This window comes from Fundulus heteroclitus, chromosome 23 (genome assembly GCF_011125445.2).
Source record: "Fundulus heteroclitus isolate FHET01 chromosome 23, MU-UCD_Fhet_4.1, whole genome shotgun sequence".
Taxonomy (NCBI): domain Eukaryota; kingdom Metazoa; phylum Chordata; class Actinopteri; order Cyprinodontiformes; family Fundulidae; genus Fundulus; species Fundulus heteroclitus.
In genome coordinates, this window is record NC_046383.1 from 32479814 (window position 1) to 32497029 (window position 17216).

A 17216-nucleotide genomic window follows, 5' to 3' on the forward strand; every position below is an offset into this window, starting at 1 on the left:
TGAGATTGGATGGAGCGTATTCCAGTTTCCCAATTATGGCACGTAAATATGCTTAAATCCAAACCACTGGTAAGTAGTTCTGACTGTATATTTAGGTGTTTCTATCCTGCTGAATTTGTTCCACCGCTCCAGTCCAAGTATCTTGCAGCTTCGGCCAGGTATTCCTTCCTGGTTTGCCATGTACTCAGCACCATCCATCTTCCAGTCAACATTGACCAGATTCCCTGTCCCTGCTGATCAAAAAAGCACCCCCACAGTTTGATGCCGCCACCGCCGTGTTTCACTGAGGAAATGGCGTCGTCATAGTGATGTGCAGTGTTACCATACAGGGCTTTGCATGAAGGCCAAAAGGTTTAGTTATTTTCTCTTCTGACCAGAGCCCCTCCTTCAAGAGGCTGTTTGGTCACTAACGTTCTGTAACAGACCCGTAAGAGAACAGCCGTATTTACACAGAGATAAAAATTAAAAAGTACGTTCTACTTACTAACTGGGAAATTTCTTTAGACAACCAGTTGTACAGGGTTTAATTTAGGACTACGATTACTAAATAAATAAAAAGTAATTGCCCAATGTGATTAATTAAGTTGTCTGGATTTGAATACAAATGCAAATCAAGTCTTTTCAGCTTTTCGGTTTCCATAAACAATGAAAGCCGTGTCTAATCTCCCTGAATCTTCATAGTTATGTATTATGTTGTGTTGGTCTATCAAATAAAATTCCAAAAAAAAGGGGTGGGGGGGTGGAGAAGTTTGTTGTTGTAAGATCAGAAAATGGTCAAAATGTTTGCCTATTTTAGCAATAGGTCTCCTGATAATGAAAACCATCTTAAATGTGATGGAGAAAGCTAACATTTCAATCAAGATGCTCTTTAAATGTATCCAGAATTCTCTTTAGCTTATATGCTCCAACCTGACATTTCCTAAAACACTAAAGGAGCGTCAATTATGTGGATTTTGAGGCATGTATGTAAGAAGCTATGCAGCGCTGTCTAAGCGACGAGATACTTCCTGTCCATCAACAAAGATTTCTGTCAGGCCATAATCTCTGAGCGGACAAGCGGGGTCAGCTGTGGACTGAGCTCGAGAAAGAGGTCGGAAAACGAGCTTTGCACTACAGCTCAGTGCCACTGGGCCTTTCTGTCTAAATAATAATAGTTCTTGGCAGCACGGGAGCACTGGTTGGCAGCATCCTCTCCTGCAGCAGAAAAGATGAGCCGCTCAACTCATTTTCCGGCGAGATAACTGGGACGTTACCAGTAACAAGCAGTCCTGGATAAAAAGCTGTGCTACAGAAACAGGAGGTGTTTGAAAGAACTAGATTAGTGAGCTACTGTTTTTTTGTCAAAAAAGATTATATATATATATATATATATAATTATATATATTATATATATATATATATATATATATATATATATATATATAAAGAAAAGAGCATTTCTTGTCTTCATTGTACTGTTTACCATCGTTATGACTTGTTGAACCTGAAATGGTGTTTTGGTATTGTGTGTGTAATATATCTATATATATATTATATATTATATATATAATATATATATATATATATATAGATATATATATAGATATATATATATATTATAATATATATACATATACATTGTATTATATATATATATCTACATGTATATATATATATATACATATATATATATATATATATATATATATACATATATATACATATACATATATATACATATATATACATATCAATCCACATCATTGATCAATCCACATAATTGATGCTCCTTTAGTGTTTTAGGAAATGTCAGGTTGGATACATTTATTCTGGATACATTTAAAGAGCATCTTGATTGAAATGTTAGCTTTCTCCAACATATTTAAGATGGTTTCCATTATCAGGAGACTTATTGCTAAAATAGGCAAACATTTATATATATATATATATATATATATATATATATATATATATATATATATATATATATATATATATATATATATACACAAAACACACAAAACACTAAAATACAAGGATATTTTCCAATCTGTTTTGGACTATTTGTCTTACGGCTACAAAAAGCTAGAGCACAGCTACTGTTTATTTCTAGGGGATTTTTACCGCAAGAGTTTCCAGTGTCCCGAAATTATCACAAGAATGGATATGAACACCTGAAAGAATGTGTTTTTATTAAAAACTGTGCACTAAAATCAGTCACCCATCTTCGGAACAATCATTTGATCTGGAATGTTTTAAGTTTCTGTTTGGATGTCAGTGAAAGGGTGAGCAATAGCTCATGACATGAAGAAGGAAAAAAAAACGCATGCATGCAAAGTTAGCTTAAATAAATAAATAGGGTTAAATTAAATATGTTTAAATAGAAAGTAAACACATTTGTAAACACTTTATGAGAAAGATAATATCATATATGATCTCTTCTATGGGGCTGAACAGGATATTTCACATACAGAATGACAGACAAAAATCATCAACAAAACAGTTCATATAGTACATTTCTGCAATTCGCGAAGTCTAAAAACCATCCTAAAAGTCTTTTAAGACATTAGACCTCCTACATGATACCCTTGTGAATTTAACTAAATGCTCAGATGCTTTTCTGGCCAGATGTCCGTGAAGCAGAACAACTGGTTGTCCCTGTTCTTGTGATGCTAATGGGAATAAATTACTTGACAGCTGCATGTACCTTTTGATATTCATCCAGCTCCAAAGCTCGACAGCGACCTTTCACTTTAGGCCACATACACAAAGATTAGCTACATGGCACATGTCTAGACCAATAAAATAAACAAAACAAAAGAAAAGCCTGACTTTTTTTCTCAAACAGGGGCTCACAGGAGCCCCGGAGGTCACAGGAGGTCTGTTTGTATATCCACGGTACTTCTCTCGGATTTGTAAGCATTTCCTGTTGGGCGACCTTGGAATATGGTGGAAACAGTCACTGATAATACACATCCTGGTTTGAAGCAAGAGACAGCTCATCAATATCACAGCGAAGGGATGTGAACATTCCTCCCAGTGCAATGGCTTTCAGCATCACTTAGGGAGAAAACATTTGTTACATTTTAAAGATTAATGCAAAAAAATTGGCCATACTTTTTTCTATGTATCTGTTTCTTCGGCCTTTAATCACATCTAACACTCCGTTCTGTTTTCCATTCCCCTTCTTTTCATGCAAATAGTTTTCCTTTGCTATAATGACTGGATATGAAAAACTTAATCATCTCAAATCCACATTATCCTTTAAATTGACAATTAAAAAAAATGCTTTAGCCACTTTCAGCTTTTTGAGTGACTGGACTATATATAAATAATGACCTGTTTGTAGAAGTTCCTGTAATTTTGGACCTGGCCAGCAGGAGGCGACTCATCTGAGTTTAAGAAGAAAGCAACAATCTTCTACTCTGTTATGTTTCAAACATTTTTTCCTAGGAGTTCTTAGTCCTAGCTGACTGTTTTAGTTTCTCTTCAGGACAGCATGATCACCATGTTTTTATTGTCTGCACCATTTACCCTAAAAAAGATAATAAAGCAAGAATATTTATGGTTTTGGACAAATTGTGACCAAACTGAGTGTAAAGGAGTCATCCCACCAGGGTTCAGTTCAGGTTACCAGTTCATACCCTCTTTAAGGTATCCACCTGTAGCTAATCCATCCCAGCCTTCTCTCATTTTGTACCCATGAGGCTACACCATCTTTTTATTTTTGTGGTTTTTTTTGACCGAGTTACAATTCAATATATATATATATATATATATATATATATATATATATATATATATATATATATATATATATATATATATATATATATATATATATATATATATTCCATCCTAATACCATGTGTTTTCATTCTGCTCACTGTCCTCTTTACAGCCCCTGTAAGTATAATTGACAAAATATGGGTTGTGTCAACAATACAACTCTAGGTAACCTCCTACTGGTATTTTATATATATATATATATATATATATATATATCTATATATATATATATATATATATATATATATATATATATATATATATATATATATATATATAATGGAGCCTGATTAATAGAAGAAATAATTACTTTAAATCTGGAACATCTCCCAATGCAAGCCAGAATTGTTGAAACATTGGTATAAAACTGTTTTAAATAAAGTCAGGGGAAAAAACCAGCAAAGCTCGAGAAAAACAAAATGGGAAAAAAGCCAAATGACCAAAACTCATTTAAAGAACAAAAACGGGCAAATAATAGATTAAAAAAAATAAAACATTGCAGTGCCTGTCGTGGGACGTTTGATAGAGACCATGCATCAATCCTGACCTGCTGGGGTAAATGCCACCACGATGTCCCTACAGATATCTGTCACCAGGGGGTTGCTTTGAGTTATGCAGGTTAGATCACAGGTCATAAATCTGTTAGATTTTACAAGGGTTAACTGGCTCAAACTGGGACAACCACAATCAATGGAGAAAGGGTGTGATACAAACTCTTGAGGGAAAACAGTTAAAGCGAAACAAATCTGATTTGTTGAGATTTGAGCATTCTTATGCTCTAGAATTCAACTTACAGAGAGAAATAAGCCCTCTTTCAATATGTCGCTTTGCCATTTCCTAACCTCATTGCATAACTACACGTTAGTATTTTGTACCATCCAACTTCTTGTCTTGCCATTTTAGACCTGGCCAATAATCCTTTCAGGTCCAGAGCCATAAACAGCCCACTTGATTTATTTTATGCAGATTTATTTTTTAAAAGTACAGGTTAGTGTATCTGCTTCCTTTCCAAAGTTGACAACTTCAGCTTTTAGTGTCTGGCAGTTCTAACGTATTAATGAGTGCTTTTTTTTAATCTTCTTTTTAGTAATAACGAGTGTTTTGTTGTACTGCGCCATAAAACATTTAAAGGGTAAAAAATAAATCTCCCCTGCTGTAATGGCAAGGTAACAGGAAGGTTAAACAATGGGACATACTTTGTTGGTTCTAGACTAGTTAGTTTAAAAAAATGTATATAGATAAATTCTCATAAAAATTTTAAAATCATAGGTGTAACTTAATTCAGTTCTGTATTATTAGCTGAAAACTTTGCTTTATCGTCTGTTCCCATTTATTTGGTTGCGATCCCAGTTTGGACCTGTTCAGGTTGATAAAACATCAGTAACATTAGAGGACTCCTGGTGAAACCAAAAACAACTTGGAGAGACTTCCTGCTGATAACACATTTCCTTAGAGCTGTAGGACGTCAAAGCAGGTACGAAATGTCCTGCTGCCAGGTCAGGATTAAACCACAACATCGCTTTACACTCTGAAAAGTCAGTTGTCAATCGACCAAAAGTCCCAAGGTACAAAAGTGGACAAGAGAGCAGCAAACACATGCCAGGATCTACAGGTGTTTGTTTACGGGTACAAAACGGAAGCAGGGTGGGACGTAATGCACAAAAGGAATTGGCGCACTGACACAAAACCATTGCCTGTAACATTACTGAAGAAAAATGCTAATGTTGGCGCTAATGCTAATAAGTCAGCCAAGAGAGTCACGTCTGTAATTACGTCGCGTTGTTCTTCTCTGCTTTCTGGTGTTGGTCACGCTTTCATTTCATAACGAAATCTTTTTTTAAAGGACATACTGTATTGAAATCAGACCTGGCACGTAAACAGTGGAAAAACACAGACATCGTTTCCTCACAAACCTTTTTAACCTTTTTTTTTTTTTTAAGTTAAAAATGATTTACATATCCTGGGGATCAGGCTCCCACCTGCTGTCCCAGAACAATAAAACAAATTTAAAACAGTAACAGTGCTATACACGTGTGCTTCGTTACTTGGACAGACCAAAATAAATAAATGAACAATGTCACTCTTGTATGGTCGGAAAACAAAAATAAAGTTATTTTGAGTTCCTTTGACTCAGAAAACTGTGATACCAAAAAGGTGGATTTTACCAGCATATGTGAACACACTTAATATGAACGCAAATGAAATGCATGTGTTAATGTATTTAAGTTTTTTTTTTTTTTCTTCCATTAGGGTTGTATGTACAGTGGCCACGTGAAGTTTCCGGAAACAAACTTTGAAGGAAATATGCACTTGAGTCAAAGTAACCGCACAATTTATCACAATGAAACCTTAAATATATAAATATACATACACATTTACAAAAAGCCGGGCTTTTCAAAAGTGCTGCAGACGGTGTAGAAAACGGGCGGAGAAAGAGGCTCACACTGCAATCCGGGACTGCAAAAGTGTGTGGTCACAGTTGCTGGAGGTATTTGGTTCATCTCTTCCCCAGACCAGAACCCGTCTAAAGCAGGGTTCTAATTGGACGGGACCATATCCTTTATAACCGGTTCTCTGTTTAAGTAGGTGGCCCAGTAGACGAGGTTGAACGTCCCAAAGAGAACCGGAAACATAATCCGTGACAACCTGTCGATCTTGCTGACGCTGTTGAACGTCTTCTTGGCGTCCGGGGTTTTCCCGTCTGCTCTGGCCTTGCTGGGATCCACGGCGCCCCCTTTGGCAATGGTCGGAAGCGTGCCGGAATCCTTGCCCACGTTGGGCGCGTAGTTGGCCACTGCTACGGCGTAGGCATTGTTCTTCTTCATCACAGATGCCCTCTCTTTCTTCTGTGGACAGAGCACAAGAGACGAGTGACCAGAAGCCTTTCCTTGTCATCACCTGGCCGTGAATTTAAAATGCTAATTAAGCGCATGGGCGTTGCAGACACGTTTTGCAAGGCAAGAAAGGACAAGGTCAGTCAACAGTGTGCACGCTCACTTTCACATTTCACATTTTCTAACACTGGCAAAGACAAAAGGCAGCAATCTGCTACTTTCACCTCATCTCATAGAAGGGAGCTTTAGTCAAAACCATGAACCGTGATGATGTACAGCATTTGTTTTTCTCGGGGCTCGGTTGCTTCCGTGTGTCCAGCATGTCTTTATGTCATTGCATCATTTTTGCTGAAGTGAAAAAAAGTGGTTGCCCTCTTACAAATGCATTTTCTTGTTGCTTTTTTTTGTCACACTTCAATATTTCACATACTTAAACCAATTTTATTGTTCAAAAAGAATAACCTGATTCAATACAAAGCACAGGGTTCAAGGGATGATTTAATGGAGTGGAGTAATTTTTCCAAACTCTTTCTTTGTAGAAATGCTTTATTTCAGTCTCGGTAGAGGTTTTTATTTTTTATTTTTTTAGCATGAAACGGCTGTTTAGAATCACATCTCAATGTCTCAATTGCATTTCCTTTAGGATTTTCTGGTAGAGAGCGAATGCTTTGCCTCCATTAATTACGACTAACCCTCCAGGTCCTAGATCAGAAAAGCAGCCCCTGCCCATGACACCTCCAACACCGGTTTCTCTTTCTGGAAGGATGTGTTAGTTTTATATAACATATAATGGGACACACTCAAGAATCCAGGCCTTTCATGTTATCAGTCCAACTAATATTTCCCAAGAGTGTTGCGAATAATCAAGATGATATTTCTGGCAAATGTGAAATGGACATTAATGTTTGTTTGCGTTTTATCAGCAGTGATTGCAGCCCTTGAACTCTTCCATGGATGCCATTCTTGCTCAGTCCTTTTCTCATTATCTAATCATGAACACGTAACCTGCTATAGGAGGTGTGCAGAATTGTAGATGTTGCGGAGCTGGAAATGCAAATGGTTAGAACTGATCTCTGGACCGGCTTTTTACTTTCTAAACCTGGATTCCCCACCTCTGCGCTCCTGGATGGTTTTTAATGCAATTTTAGTTGGCTAATCAATAATTGACTCCTTGTTCTCTCTATTTGTGAATAATGACATACTATTTGCTTCCCTGGAGTCCAAAAGTATTAGAAATGGCATTGAAAGGCTTTCCAAACAGAGTTAAAAGATTTTGTTTCTCATCTGTTCTACAATTTCTTTGTATTGGGGTATAATGCGTTACATTTTGAGATCTTTTACCCTTCTCCATACTCTCAGACAGCTTTTGACATTTCCTGATACTGCAGGTCAGCAGATAATTGGGCCTGGGTGTGGACTAGAGAAACCAGAGGGGTAATCACATTTAATCTGCCATAGAATGTTTTCAGATAACTTTTTGCCTTAACAAATGACATTGTCATTTAACTGCTTTTTTAAAAATAAATGATCAGGTTATCTTCTGTTAAAATTATATTTGGTTGATGATCAGAAATATTTAAGTGTGATAAAAAGGAAGAAAAAAAACTGAAGAAATTTGAAGATAAAAAGAAGACAATGAATAAAAAGCTAGAATGTAGTCAGCTATATTGTCCTATTTCAATAAAGTGCAGTCAGTGTTCCAATGAATAAAAATGAAGAAATGAAGAAAAAAAATCATGTGGAGAATTAAATCAGAAATTGCCATTTTTTCCCCCCCTTCATCTCCAGGAAATGCCTCTGGAGCCACAATCTGCCACAGCGCAATGCTAATGAATTCTCTTTGAAAACGGAGGCTGTCAGAACAGATGATTTCTTCTTCATTACCTTCTCACTCACAACACTCTTTCCATCCCAGGCCCAGCCGCGCTTTGTGAAGTAATTGACGGTGGCAAACTCAATCAGGGCGGAGAACACGAAGGCGTAGCAGACGGCGATGAACCAGTCCATGGCGGTGGCGTAGGCAACCTTGGGCAGGGAGTTCCTGGCGCTGATGCTCAGGGTGGTCATGGTGAGAACGGTGGTCACGCCTGGAAAAAGACAATAGGAGCGCTTTATGAACCCACTTTGATAATTTTATTGGAGGGCTGCCATGAACCAAGACATTAAACTGTAGCACTCCAATAAATTGCATTTATGTCCCCTTTCTCTCTATGGACTCTTTACAGTATAAATGTTTGCTGTCACTGTTTCCTGCCTTGATTTTCCTTCTGTATAAAGATTTTCTGACCCAATTTAGCCCACTAACATGAGTTTAAGCTGCCTAATCTGTTCATTAGCAGCTGGTTAAATGTAAAAGCCTGGTGAAGTAGTAAGTGAACCATCGCTGGAAGACTCCAGCACTGGTTGAAGCACTAGGAAACGGTTTCTTCTGCTGACCAACGCGTTTCGGCTTGCGGCCTTAATCAAGGTCATGAACCTGGGAGTCAGTACCGTCGGGCCAGAACCCTCTGAATCTTAAACTCAAATGACTTTGAGATTGAACCATCATTCCCCTGGTGTTAAATTACATTCATCCAACAAGAGGTTGCAACATTCCTGTAAGGTCTGGAGGGCAAAAAAAAAAGTTAAGGAAGTAGTACTTTATTTACCAAACACAGTCCTGGCAGGCACCGATTCTCTATTTAGCCAGAAAGACACCTGGGAAAGGATGACTGTCATAATGCATGGGAGATACGTTTGAATGACAAAGTAGCCAATCTTCCTCTTTAGGTGGAAATGAGCTGTCATCACTGTGTATTCCCCTGCAAAGAAACAAACAACAGAAAAAAAAAAACAATGTTAAATAAAATTAATGAAAACACCCGTGTCTATAACAGGTCGGTTCCAGACAAATCAAACCCACCTGGTATACAGTTTTTCAGTTACTATTAACTAACTATTAGTGGGTTTGGGGTTAAATTTGATCAGACAGCTGCAGCTGATCCAGAACACTGCTGCCTGCGTCCTCACTAAGACTAAGAAAGTAGAGAACATCACCCCAGTTCTAAAGTCCTTACACTGACTCCCTGTATCCCAGGGAAAGACTTTAAAATACTCTTAGTTAGTCTATAAATCCCTAAATGGCTTAGCACCTAAATACATCACAGACTTGTTATCAGTGTATAAACCCTCCAGACCACTAAGGTCTTCTGGCTCCAGCCTACTCTGCATACCTAGAACCAGAACCAAACATAGAGAAGCAGCATTTAGTTCCTATGCTCCACTTATCTGGAACAAACTTCCAGAAAATTGTAAAGGTGCGGAAAGCCTGAGATCCTTTAAATCAAGATTAAAAACACATTTGTTTAGGATTGCCTTCACTGTTCTAGTTAACTGAATCACCACTTTTTTGTTCTATTTTCTATCTACATTTTATTCCTACTTGCTTTTATTCAGTTTTATTTTGCTATATTTTAATTATGTAAAGCACTTTGCATTGTCCTTGTACTGAATTGTGCTATATAAATAAATTTGCCTTGCCTAAATTCTAATCAATCGATTATGCTAATACACAATTTATGACCACTGTCCAGTGCTACAGATAGGCACTAACCCTGCATGGATGGATGGATGGGTGGTTGATGTCATTTACAGTCATTTCATAAATCACAACATGTTCCTCTAATAAAGAGACATTTTAACCAGAAGATGGCTCTGCCAAACCTGCTAAAAAAATATACTTGTGGATGGAGTCCATAAAATTAGTGAAATGTTTCCAAATATTAAAACAGTGAATTAGGGATGCACCAAACAACCTGCTGGTGCCTGGATTCATACCAATAATCCAATAATTTTATGATAAGTGAACGCACCAAACCCAAGCAATAAGAGGTTGCAACACTCTTTGGTGAGGAGGTTTTTGCTGACTCAGCTATTTCAGTAACATGTGTGTGTAAAACTGACCGTTGTCTTGCTCTGACTGTAACACAGACATTTGTTGGGGATGGTCATTACAAGCCTTTACCATCTCGCATTTGTTTTAAGTTTTCATCGTTCCGTACACAGTTTTTAATGTTTAACAAGGAGCCATCAGTGAATCGTTTCCAAGTCGGTTCTTATTAGCAAAGGGACCAGGAACCGACATCAGTAAATACCAGGACGTCTGGAGATATTACTGCAAAGTTACTGTTTTTATTTAATTTTCAGCTCCTATCTGTTTTGCTACAATATGTACATTTTATCAGTTTTATAATAACACCAAAACCTTGTTTTTCAAGATTCACTTTGTTTATAATCATTAATAACGCTCACAGCAGAAAGTTTGAAAGAAGTATTTTTGGTGCTGGTAATAATAGTTCTTGAAGAGAAATCAGAGTTTACAAAAAAGTTTCATTAGGGCAAACCTTCATAAAAAGTGGACATCAGAAATTGTTTAAAAATCTGTGATGGGTGCTTACCTACAGGGAATTTCTTATTAACAACTCTGATTTAATAGAACTTATGGAAAAATGATATGAAAGGACAGGCTACGTTTTTTTTTTTTTTTTTTTTTTTTAGGATTGTTCAAGTCAGTTTAATTTGTGTATTGTATCTGTACTCCCGGGTATAATTAATGAGTGTAAATGTACCTGTAATTCAGTTATGTTGAAATCAGTTTAAATGTTTGCTGTTCAGTTTGTATCAAGTTGTATTGGATCTAATTCAGTCGCAATTCAATTAAAACAAGCTTACTTTATTCAAGTACAACCCGATCATAGTCACACTAACAGGAAAGTCAGTGAAATGTAAATGTCTAATAAAGTGGGGAAAAAAATTAGAGAGTGTATCCTTTATATCTTTAAAAAAACAGATGTCACAGCGTATTTGTATCTCAATTTCAAAACAAAGGGAGGTTTTGACTAAATCTGCCGTCTGCAACTGTCAGCTGTGTAGTTTAATATAAAGATGCATCTGTAGCTTTAAAGGGAGACGGCGTGTTTTCCTAGCAGCAAAGCTGAATATCCGACAGGAGCATGAAGCCGTGTCAGAGCCGCGAAAACACGCAGGCTTCCCAAATGGAAGAGATCTCAAAGACAAGCCAAGATTAGACATGAGAAGAAAAAGATGTGTTACCCATGGCAACAGAACAGAGAAACATACTGTAGCTCGTTTGCTGTGGTTCTGAAACGAGGGCCTCGGTACGGCCGTCCGTTTGCCACGAAGACAGTCCTTTTCAGCAATAGGGAAAGGGGGGGGGGGGGGGGGGGGGGGGGGGGGGGGGGGGGAGTTTCATCTCCATGGACTAATCCTAGAAGATTTCCCGTTTTATTCACCCCTCTTAACGTTAAAACAGTTGAGTTGTCTTTGTCTTACCACGTCTGTCTGAGCTTATTCTCTCCCCGTCACCATTCCACTGCCACACACAGGCTCAGAAACTCCCAGTGCCCAATGGAGCTCTACGTCTTGTGTAATTTAATTTGCATGCTAGTCCCCATGCCTCGGTTGTGGATGGGGGGAGGTGTATGAACTATATACTGGATGAGGCAGAATTTTCTTCTCTGCCGCCTATGATGCTTTCACCCAGAGGGAAAATAATGATTAGATCACACAGATAATAATCACATCAGCATTCCTACAGCTTGAAGAAAGCATGGATCCCTGACCGGTCATTGACAGTAACCAATTTAAGAAACACACACCATACAGAGGGCTTTCATGGTGCTTTATGATACAAAAGAGCACTGATTTCATGCCTGTAAAAACAATGCTGTCTACACAAAAAGCCGGCAGTTTTAAAAACAAACAAAACTCCTCGCACCGTTCACACAGTTCACAAGGTTGCTAGTGAGATGCCAGAGCAAATACCGCCGTGACCATACCGTAGTTTTCCAGCTATATGGAGCATACATTAACACATTCCTCCCCCCCCCCCCCCACTTGTTGCTGCACACTTCCTCCCCTCATCAGAGAAAGACAAATGTGGTTGTTGTTTGGAAATATTTCCAGCTATAACTAACTGGTTAGACTCGTCTTGGACTTTTTGCTACACTCATGCTCGGTATGACGGATTGCTGCAAAGTTAATGACACAATGCAAGTGATTGTCCACTGTGGCTACACGCTCATCTAGGAGGAGTCAATGCTGCACGCCAATGACTCGGTGCAAGCTGGGTTTCCTTAGATCAGGCATGTCCAAAGTGCGGCCCGGGGGCCATTTGTGGCCCCTGTACTGATTCTGTGTGGCCCCTCAACTGCATTTCAAGTGGCTGATGAAGATGGAAGATTTTAGTTTTTAATTAGGGCAAAATTATTGCAGAAAAGTTAAAATCCTACAATTGAAAATGTTAAGTATAACACAAAGTATTTGTCTTTTAATAAACACACATTTGACATTCTCTTTAATTTCATAGTAACATCTATCCAATGATATTTAATTACTCAAATTTACACTTTGGTGCATTATAATCTGCATTGAATTCAATTATTAAAATTGGCTAATTACAGCAAATGTTTTCAAAGAACAACTGACCCAAATACTGTTCTTATATTACTAGACCAAAAAGAGTTCAGTTTATTATTGTTAAATTAAATTATTCAAAATAATTTCCAAACTGGATGAATACAACAAATGAGTAAAACCCTTTTTTTAATTTTGGATCTACAATTAGCATATTTTATAGAGCAGGTGAAAAATGAATATGATTGATTTGGTTTAAAAAAAATTGTGTTCATTTTTTGGCCCTCGAGTTCCTTTGAATTGAGAATTTTGGCCCATGTACCGAAAAGTTTGGACACCCCTGCCTTAGATAGAAAACCTTTGTCTGTCTGTCTGATTTGATTGAATTGATTCTGTAAAGTGCCCTGACATGACATCAGCTGTAGATTGGCGCTACATAAATAAACTGAATTGATTTTGATATTTCTAGCGTTACTCTAAAATGATTTGAACAGCAAAGATAATGTTCAGCAAAAACAGGACAAGTAAATAACTACATTTAAGGGGTATTTAGTTTATCCTTTTTTGTTATGTCTGTAAAACAAATGACATATTTAAATTAATATTAAAAATCTCTGGCATAATTCTTCTACAGCTTTAATAAAATTGCATCGTCTAAAACAGCAACCTTTGTCTGGGCAAAAAAAAATGCAATTACTTCGTTTATAAAACTTATCATAGCTGGCAATAACGTCCTGTAATGTGAGTCGACACCGTTTGTTCAAACATGGTGATGGAGCGTGGCCAAACATAAGTACATCTCGGGCTGTAAGAGACACCAAGGAATGGTGGGACTATCGTGCGAATGAATGCTAAAAATTTGCAGCTGTAAACATCTGTCAGTCCTGCTGATGCTGTGTGATGAGTGAGCGTCCTTCTATTGCAGCGCAAACAGCTAAACGTCTGCCAGTCAGCGCCACCTATCGTCAAGGGCAGGAAATTACACTGTGTGTGCGCTTGTACTTGCAGCCGAGCAAGAACATTTTTAGTTCATTTTACTAGTAAAGTGAGGAGTTTGCTGTAAAGTGAGGATTTTTTTGTGGTCCTCCCCTTTTTCTGGGCTAGGGGTTAGGTTTAGCACTAAGGTGTCAATTAGGTTTAGGTTAGGGATAGGTATATACTGGTAAAGATCGGGTATAGAAAGGCTAGAAGATGGATGGAAGTCTATGGAAGTCAAGGCACGGTCCTCATTATCCAGATTCAGAGCAATCTTTTGAGGAGACACCAAAGGTACAGTGAAATATAAATTAATAGTACTATTAATTCTTGCAATAGTGTCCCTTATCATTCATATATCTTCTGTTTTTACTGTTTTCAATCTGCAGGATCAATAATGAGTAATAAGTGGCAATGTACATGAAGTCTGGGTGTAGCTTCCCTCATTAAAAGGACTGTTCAGAACTATGATAAAAAGGTGGTTTAAATATGAGTTTTGGTGGGATTCATAGAGCTCTGCGGTCATTAAATTAATGGTACTGATCTAATCTCCCCTACAGCACATTTACAACAATATAAATATCTAAATGAAGTTCACAAGCAGAAGAAATACTTCACTGAATAACACCATTCAATCAAACAATAACACTCCTCAGAAACATTGATTTACTGACAACTAACCACCCAAACACACTCCACACAACAGGAACACTACCGCCGACTAAAAGAAAAAGCATTTTTCTTTCTTTTTTTTTAGCATTATCAAACTGAAATTCATTAAACTTTGACTGTGACCCTGTCTGACTATCCCTCCCTCTCTGCATCCAGCTCTGTTCTCTGTTGCTTTGCCTGAAAACACCGCAATGAAACACTCCCAGAAGCGCTTTAGCCTCTTTTTTGGAAATTGCGTCAAATTACCAAATCGCCAAGCAGAGGGTCTGTCTGCAAGTCTAAACGATACACAATACACACTAATTTCAATTTGTTCTGACAAAATGGAAGATTACATCTCTGAAATACAGGCTGTTTCTACACTGAATTTTCAGTGGAAACAGGAGGTATTCCAACTCCGGAGCTGAAATCTGCTTCAAAAACTTGTGAGAGAAAGGTAAGCTGCTCTTTTCAACACCCGAAAAGACTGGCTGTGCTACATGACAACACCCTTTCCTGCTTTCCATGCCTTTTGCTTTCATATTTACTTTCTATTTATTTTCTCTGCGAAGAAAAACAGTGAAAACATCCAGCCAGACCGTCTCTGTTTTGTTGTCTAACGCAGTAATGTGGCTCCTCAGCTCCGGTTCAGCTGAAGGCAGAGCACAGAAGCACACTGGACACTCACCACGACCTCACAACTGCTTTGTCTACTCGAACTCCAGATTTTGAGGCTCTCATCAGGAGCAAAAATAAATAAATAAATAGATAAATAAAAAGTTAGATTTAAGTTAGTGTGACACCTAAGGTTGATCTGAGTGCTGCTTAAGACCTGAAAGTGTTTGATTTGAACTTTCTGGGTCATTTTTCATTTTTACAGGGCATTTTGTTTAAATCTTCTCAAATATAACCATATACTTTGAGTTTTTTTTTTTTTTTTTTTTTTTTTTTCCCGGTAGGTACACTTTTTACTTAATGTATTTTGTATTAAAACAGCAACTGAGTCTTTGAAAAAGATTGTAACTGATTGCTCTTATTTTTTTGGCCAGTCCTCTAATTAATGCTTGGAGAAGTGACTGAATGTTAAAAACTGGCTGAAAAACGTCCTTGACTTACTTGGCTTCTCAATAAGGCACGATGGTGGGCACTGAATCCAGACTAGCTGAGAACCACTAGTATAAAAGACCAATCAAAATGTGTCACGTAATCCTTCTTCAGGGAGTCAAACAGATTCTCGTGAATCATCGACCCTTTCAAGAATAAACCATTAGTGTGAGTCTTCTACCAGCGGTCACTCCCGCTTCAACATAGCCCCGCTCCTAAACGTCTAACGGCTGAGTACCTCGTTGATGAAAGAACTGCAGAAAGTTTCCCATTGTCTACAGATGTAGACTAAGCCAAGTCAGAGAGTGGACACAGCAGCCCAGCACAACAACCACAGGAAAAAGGCAAGAAAAGACATTTAGAAAAATGTTGCAAAGATGTGCAGCAGCTGAAAATGATGTCAAAGAGCAATCAGTAAATATATTGAATATTTCTATGACATGAAGTCTTCTCCAGATGTCACTAAAGCACAAAGATCCCATCACATTTTGATGGCTCCTTAGACTTCTCGGTGGACTGCTGAGACAAAGGTGGAACTTGATGGCGTTTGACCCGTCGCCCCTCATGTGAAACTGACACAGAGCGTTTCAGAAAACAAGAACTGCAGCCAAACTGCATGATGATTCCTTTGATGTTGGGTTCACCCCTTAATCATACAGCAACTTTTTTTTAGCATTCAAAGCTGCAGTGCTATTCATACTTGCATTGGTGACACATAACTATACATAAAGGACTTTCAAATCATTTTAAAGAAATGCCCATAAGCCAACTTAAGTCTTAAAGCAAAGTCCACACAAGATTTTATTTGGGTTTTCTACCATCCCATTCCTCTCCCTGATGATCACCAGACGTGCACCACAGATTAACAGATATGTTGTGACAAGGTGTGGGGCAATGACTTTAATTACTGTAAACAGTCAAATACCTGTGTGCATAATGCTGCACGGTGGATGGTGAGGTTGGGGGGGTCTCCCTATTCAAAATGACGACCTGGGTGCACACAGACTCCTCTGAGAAAAGAGGAATTTGCACACGGAGCATGACTGCATGAGGAAGTCAACTATTGTATTATTGCTATTGTTGGCCATGAACTGACAACGATCAGCTGACTCATTTAAATACACATTGACATTCATGAGGTGCTTTGTATTGACTATTTATGGTTGAATCTGGGCGTGCAGAGGGCAGGACCTGAGGCAGAACCAGGTACGCAAACGTTCAGGTACAGCTGTGACCTATAAGGGGAAATTGTGTGCTGGTGTGCATGTGCATGGTTTTATAAATCATATTTATTTTTTTTATTTTTTTTTTAAGTGCAAACACTTTTAGTATTGATTCTACACGATGTTTTATAAACGAGGCCCCTGGACTTTTCATGATTCTTTTGCCATCTTGTGAAAAAAACAGATGCTTGACGGAGACTGTCTGGCCATTAGTTTAGTGACCTTGGGCTCAACCACCCTTTGGTTA

The 17216-nt window shown here is 38.0% G+C and overlaps 1 protein-coding gene across 1 annotated transcript in view; it reads right to left on the reverse strand.

Annotated features, from left to right (window-relative positions):
* Positions 1 to 5994: 5994 nt before the first annotated feature.
* LOC118557544 (gamma-aminobutyric acid receptor subunit alpha-2-like) overlaps positions 5995 to 17216 on the reverse strand; it is a 12276-nt gene continuing 1054 nt past the window's right edge. Inside the window, exons 3-5 of the mRNA XM_036127705.1 lie at positions 9251 to 9414; positions 8487 to 8689; positions 5995 to 6614 (exon numbers count right to left, since the gene is read on the reverse strand). Of these exons, the coding sequence (XP_035983598.1) occupies positions 6306 to 6614; positions 8487 to 8689; positions 9251 to 9414 (676 nt within the window). The 3' untranslated portion in view covers positions 5995 to 6305. The remainder of the gene's footprint in view (positions 6615 to 8486; positions 8690 to 9250; positions 9415 to 17216) is intronic.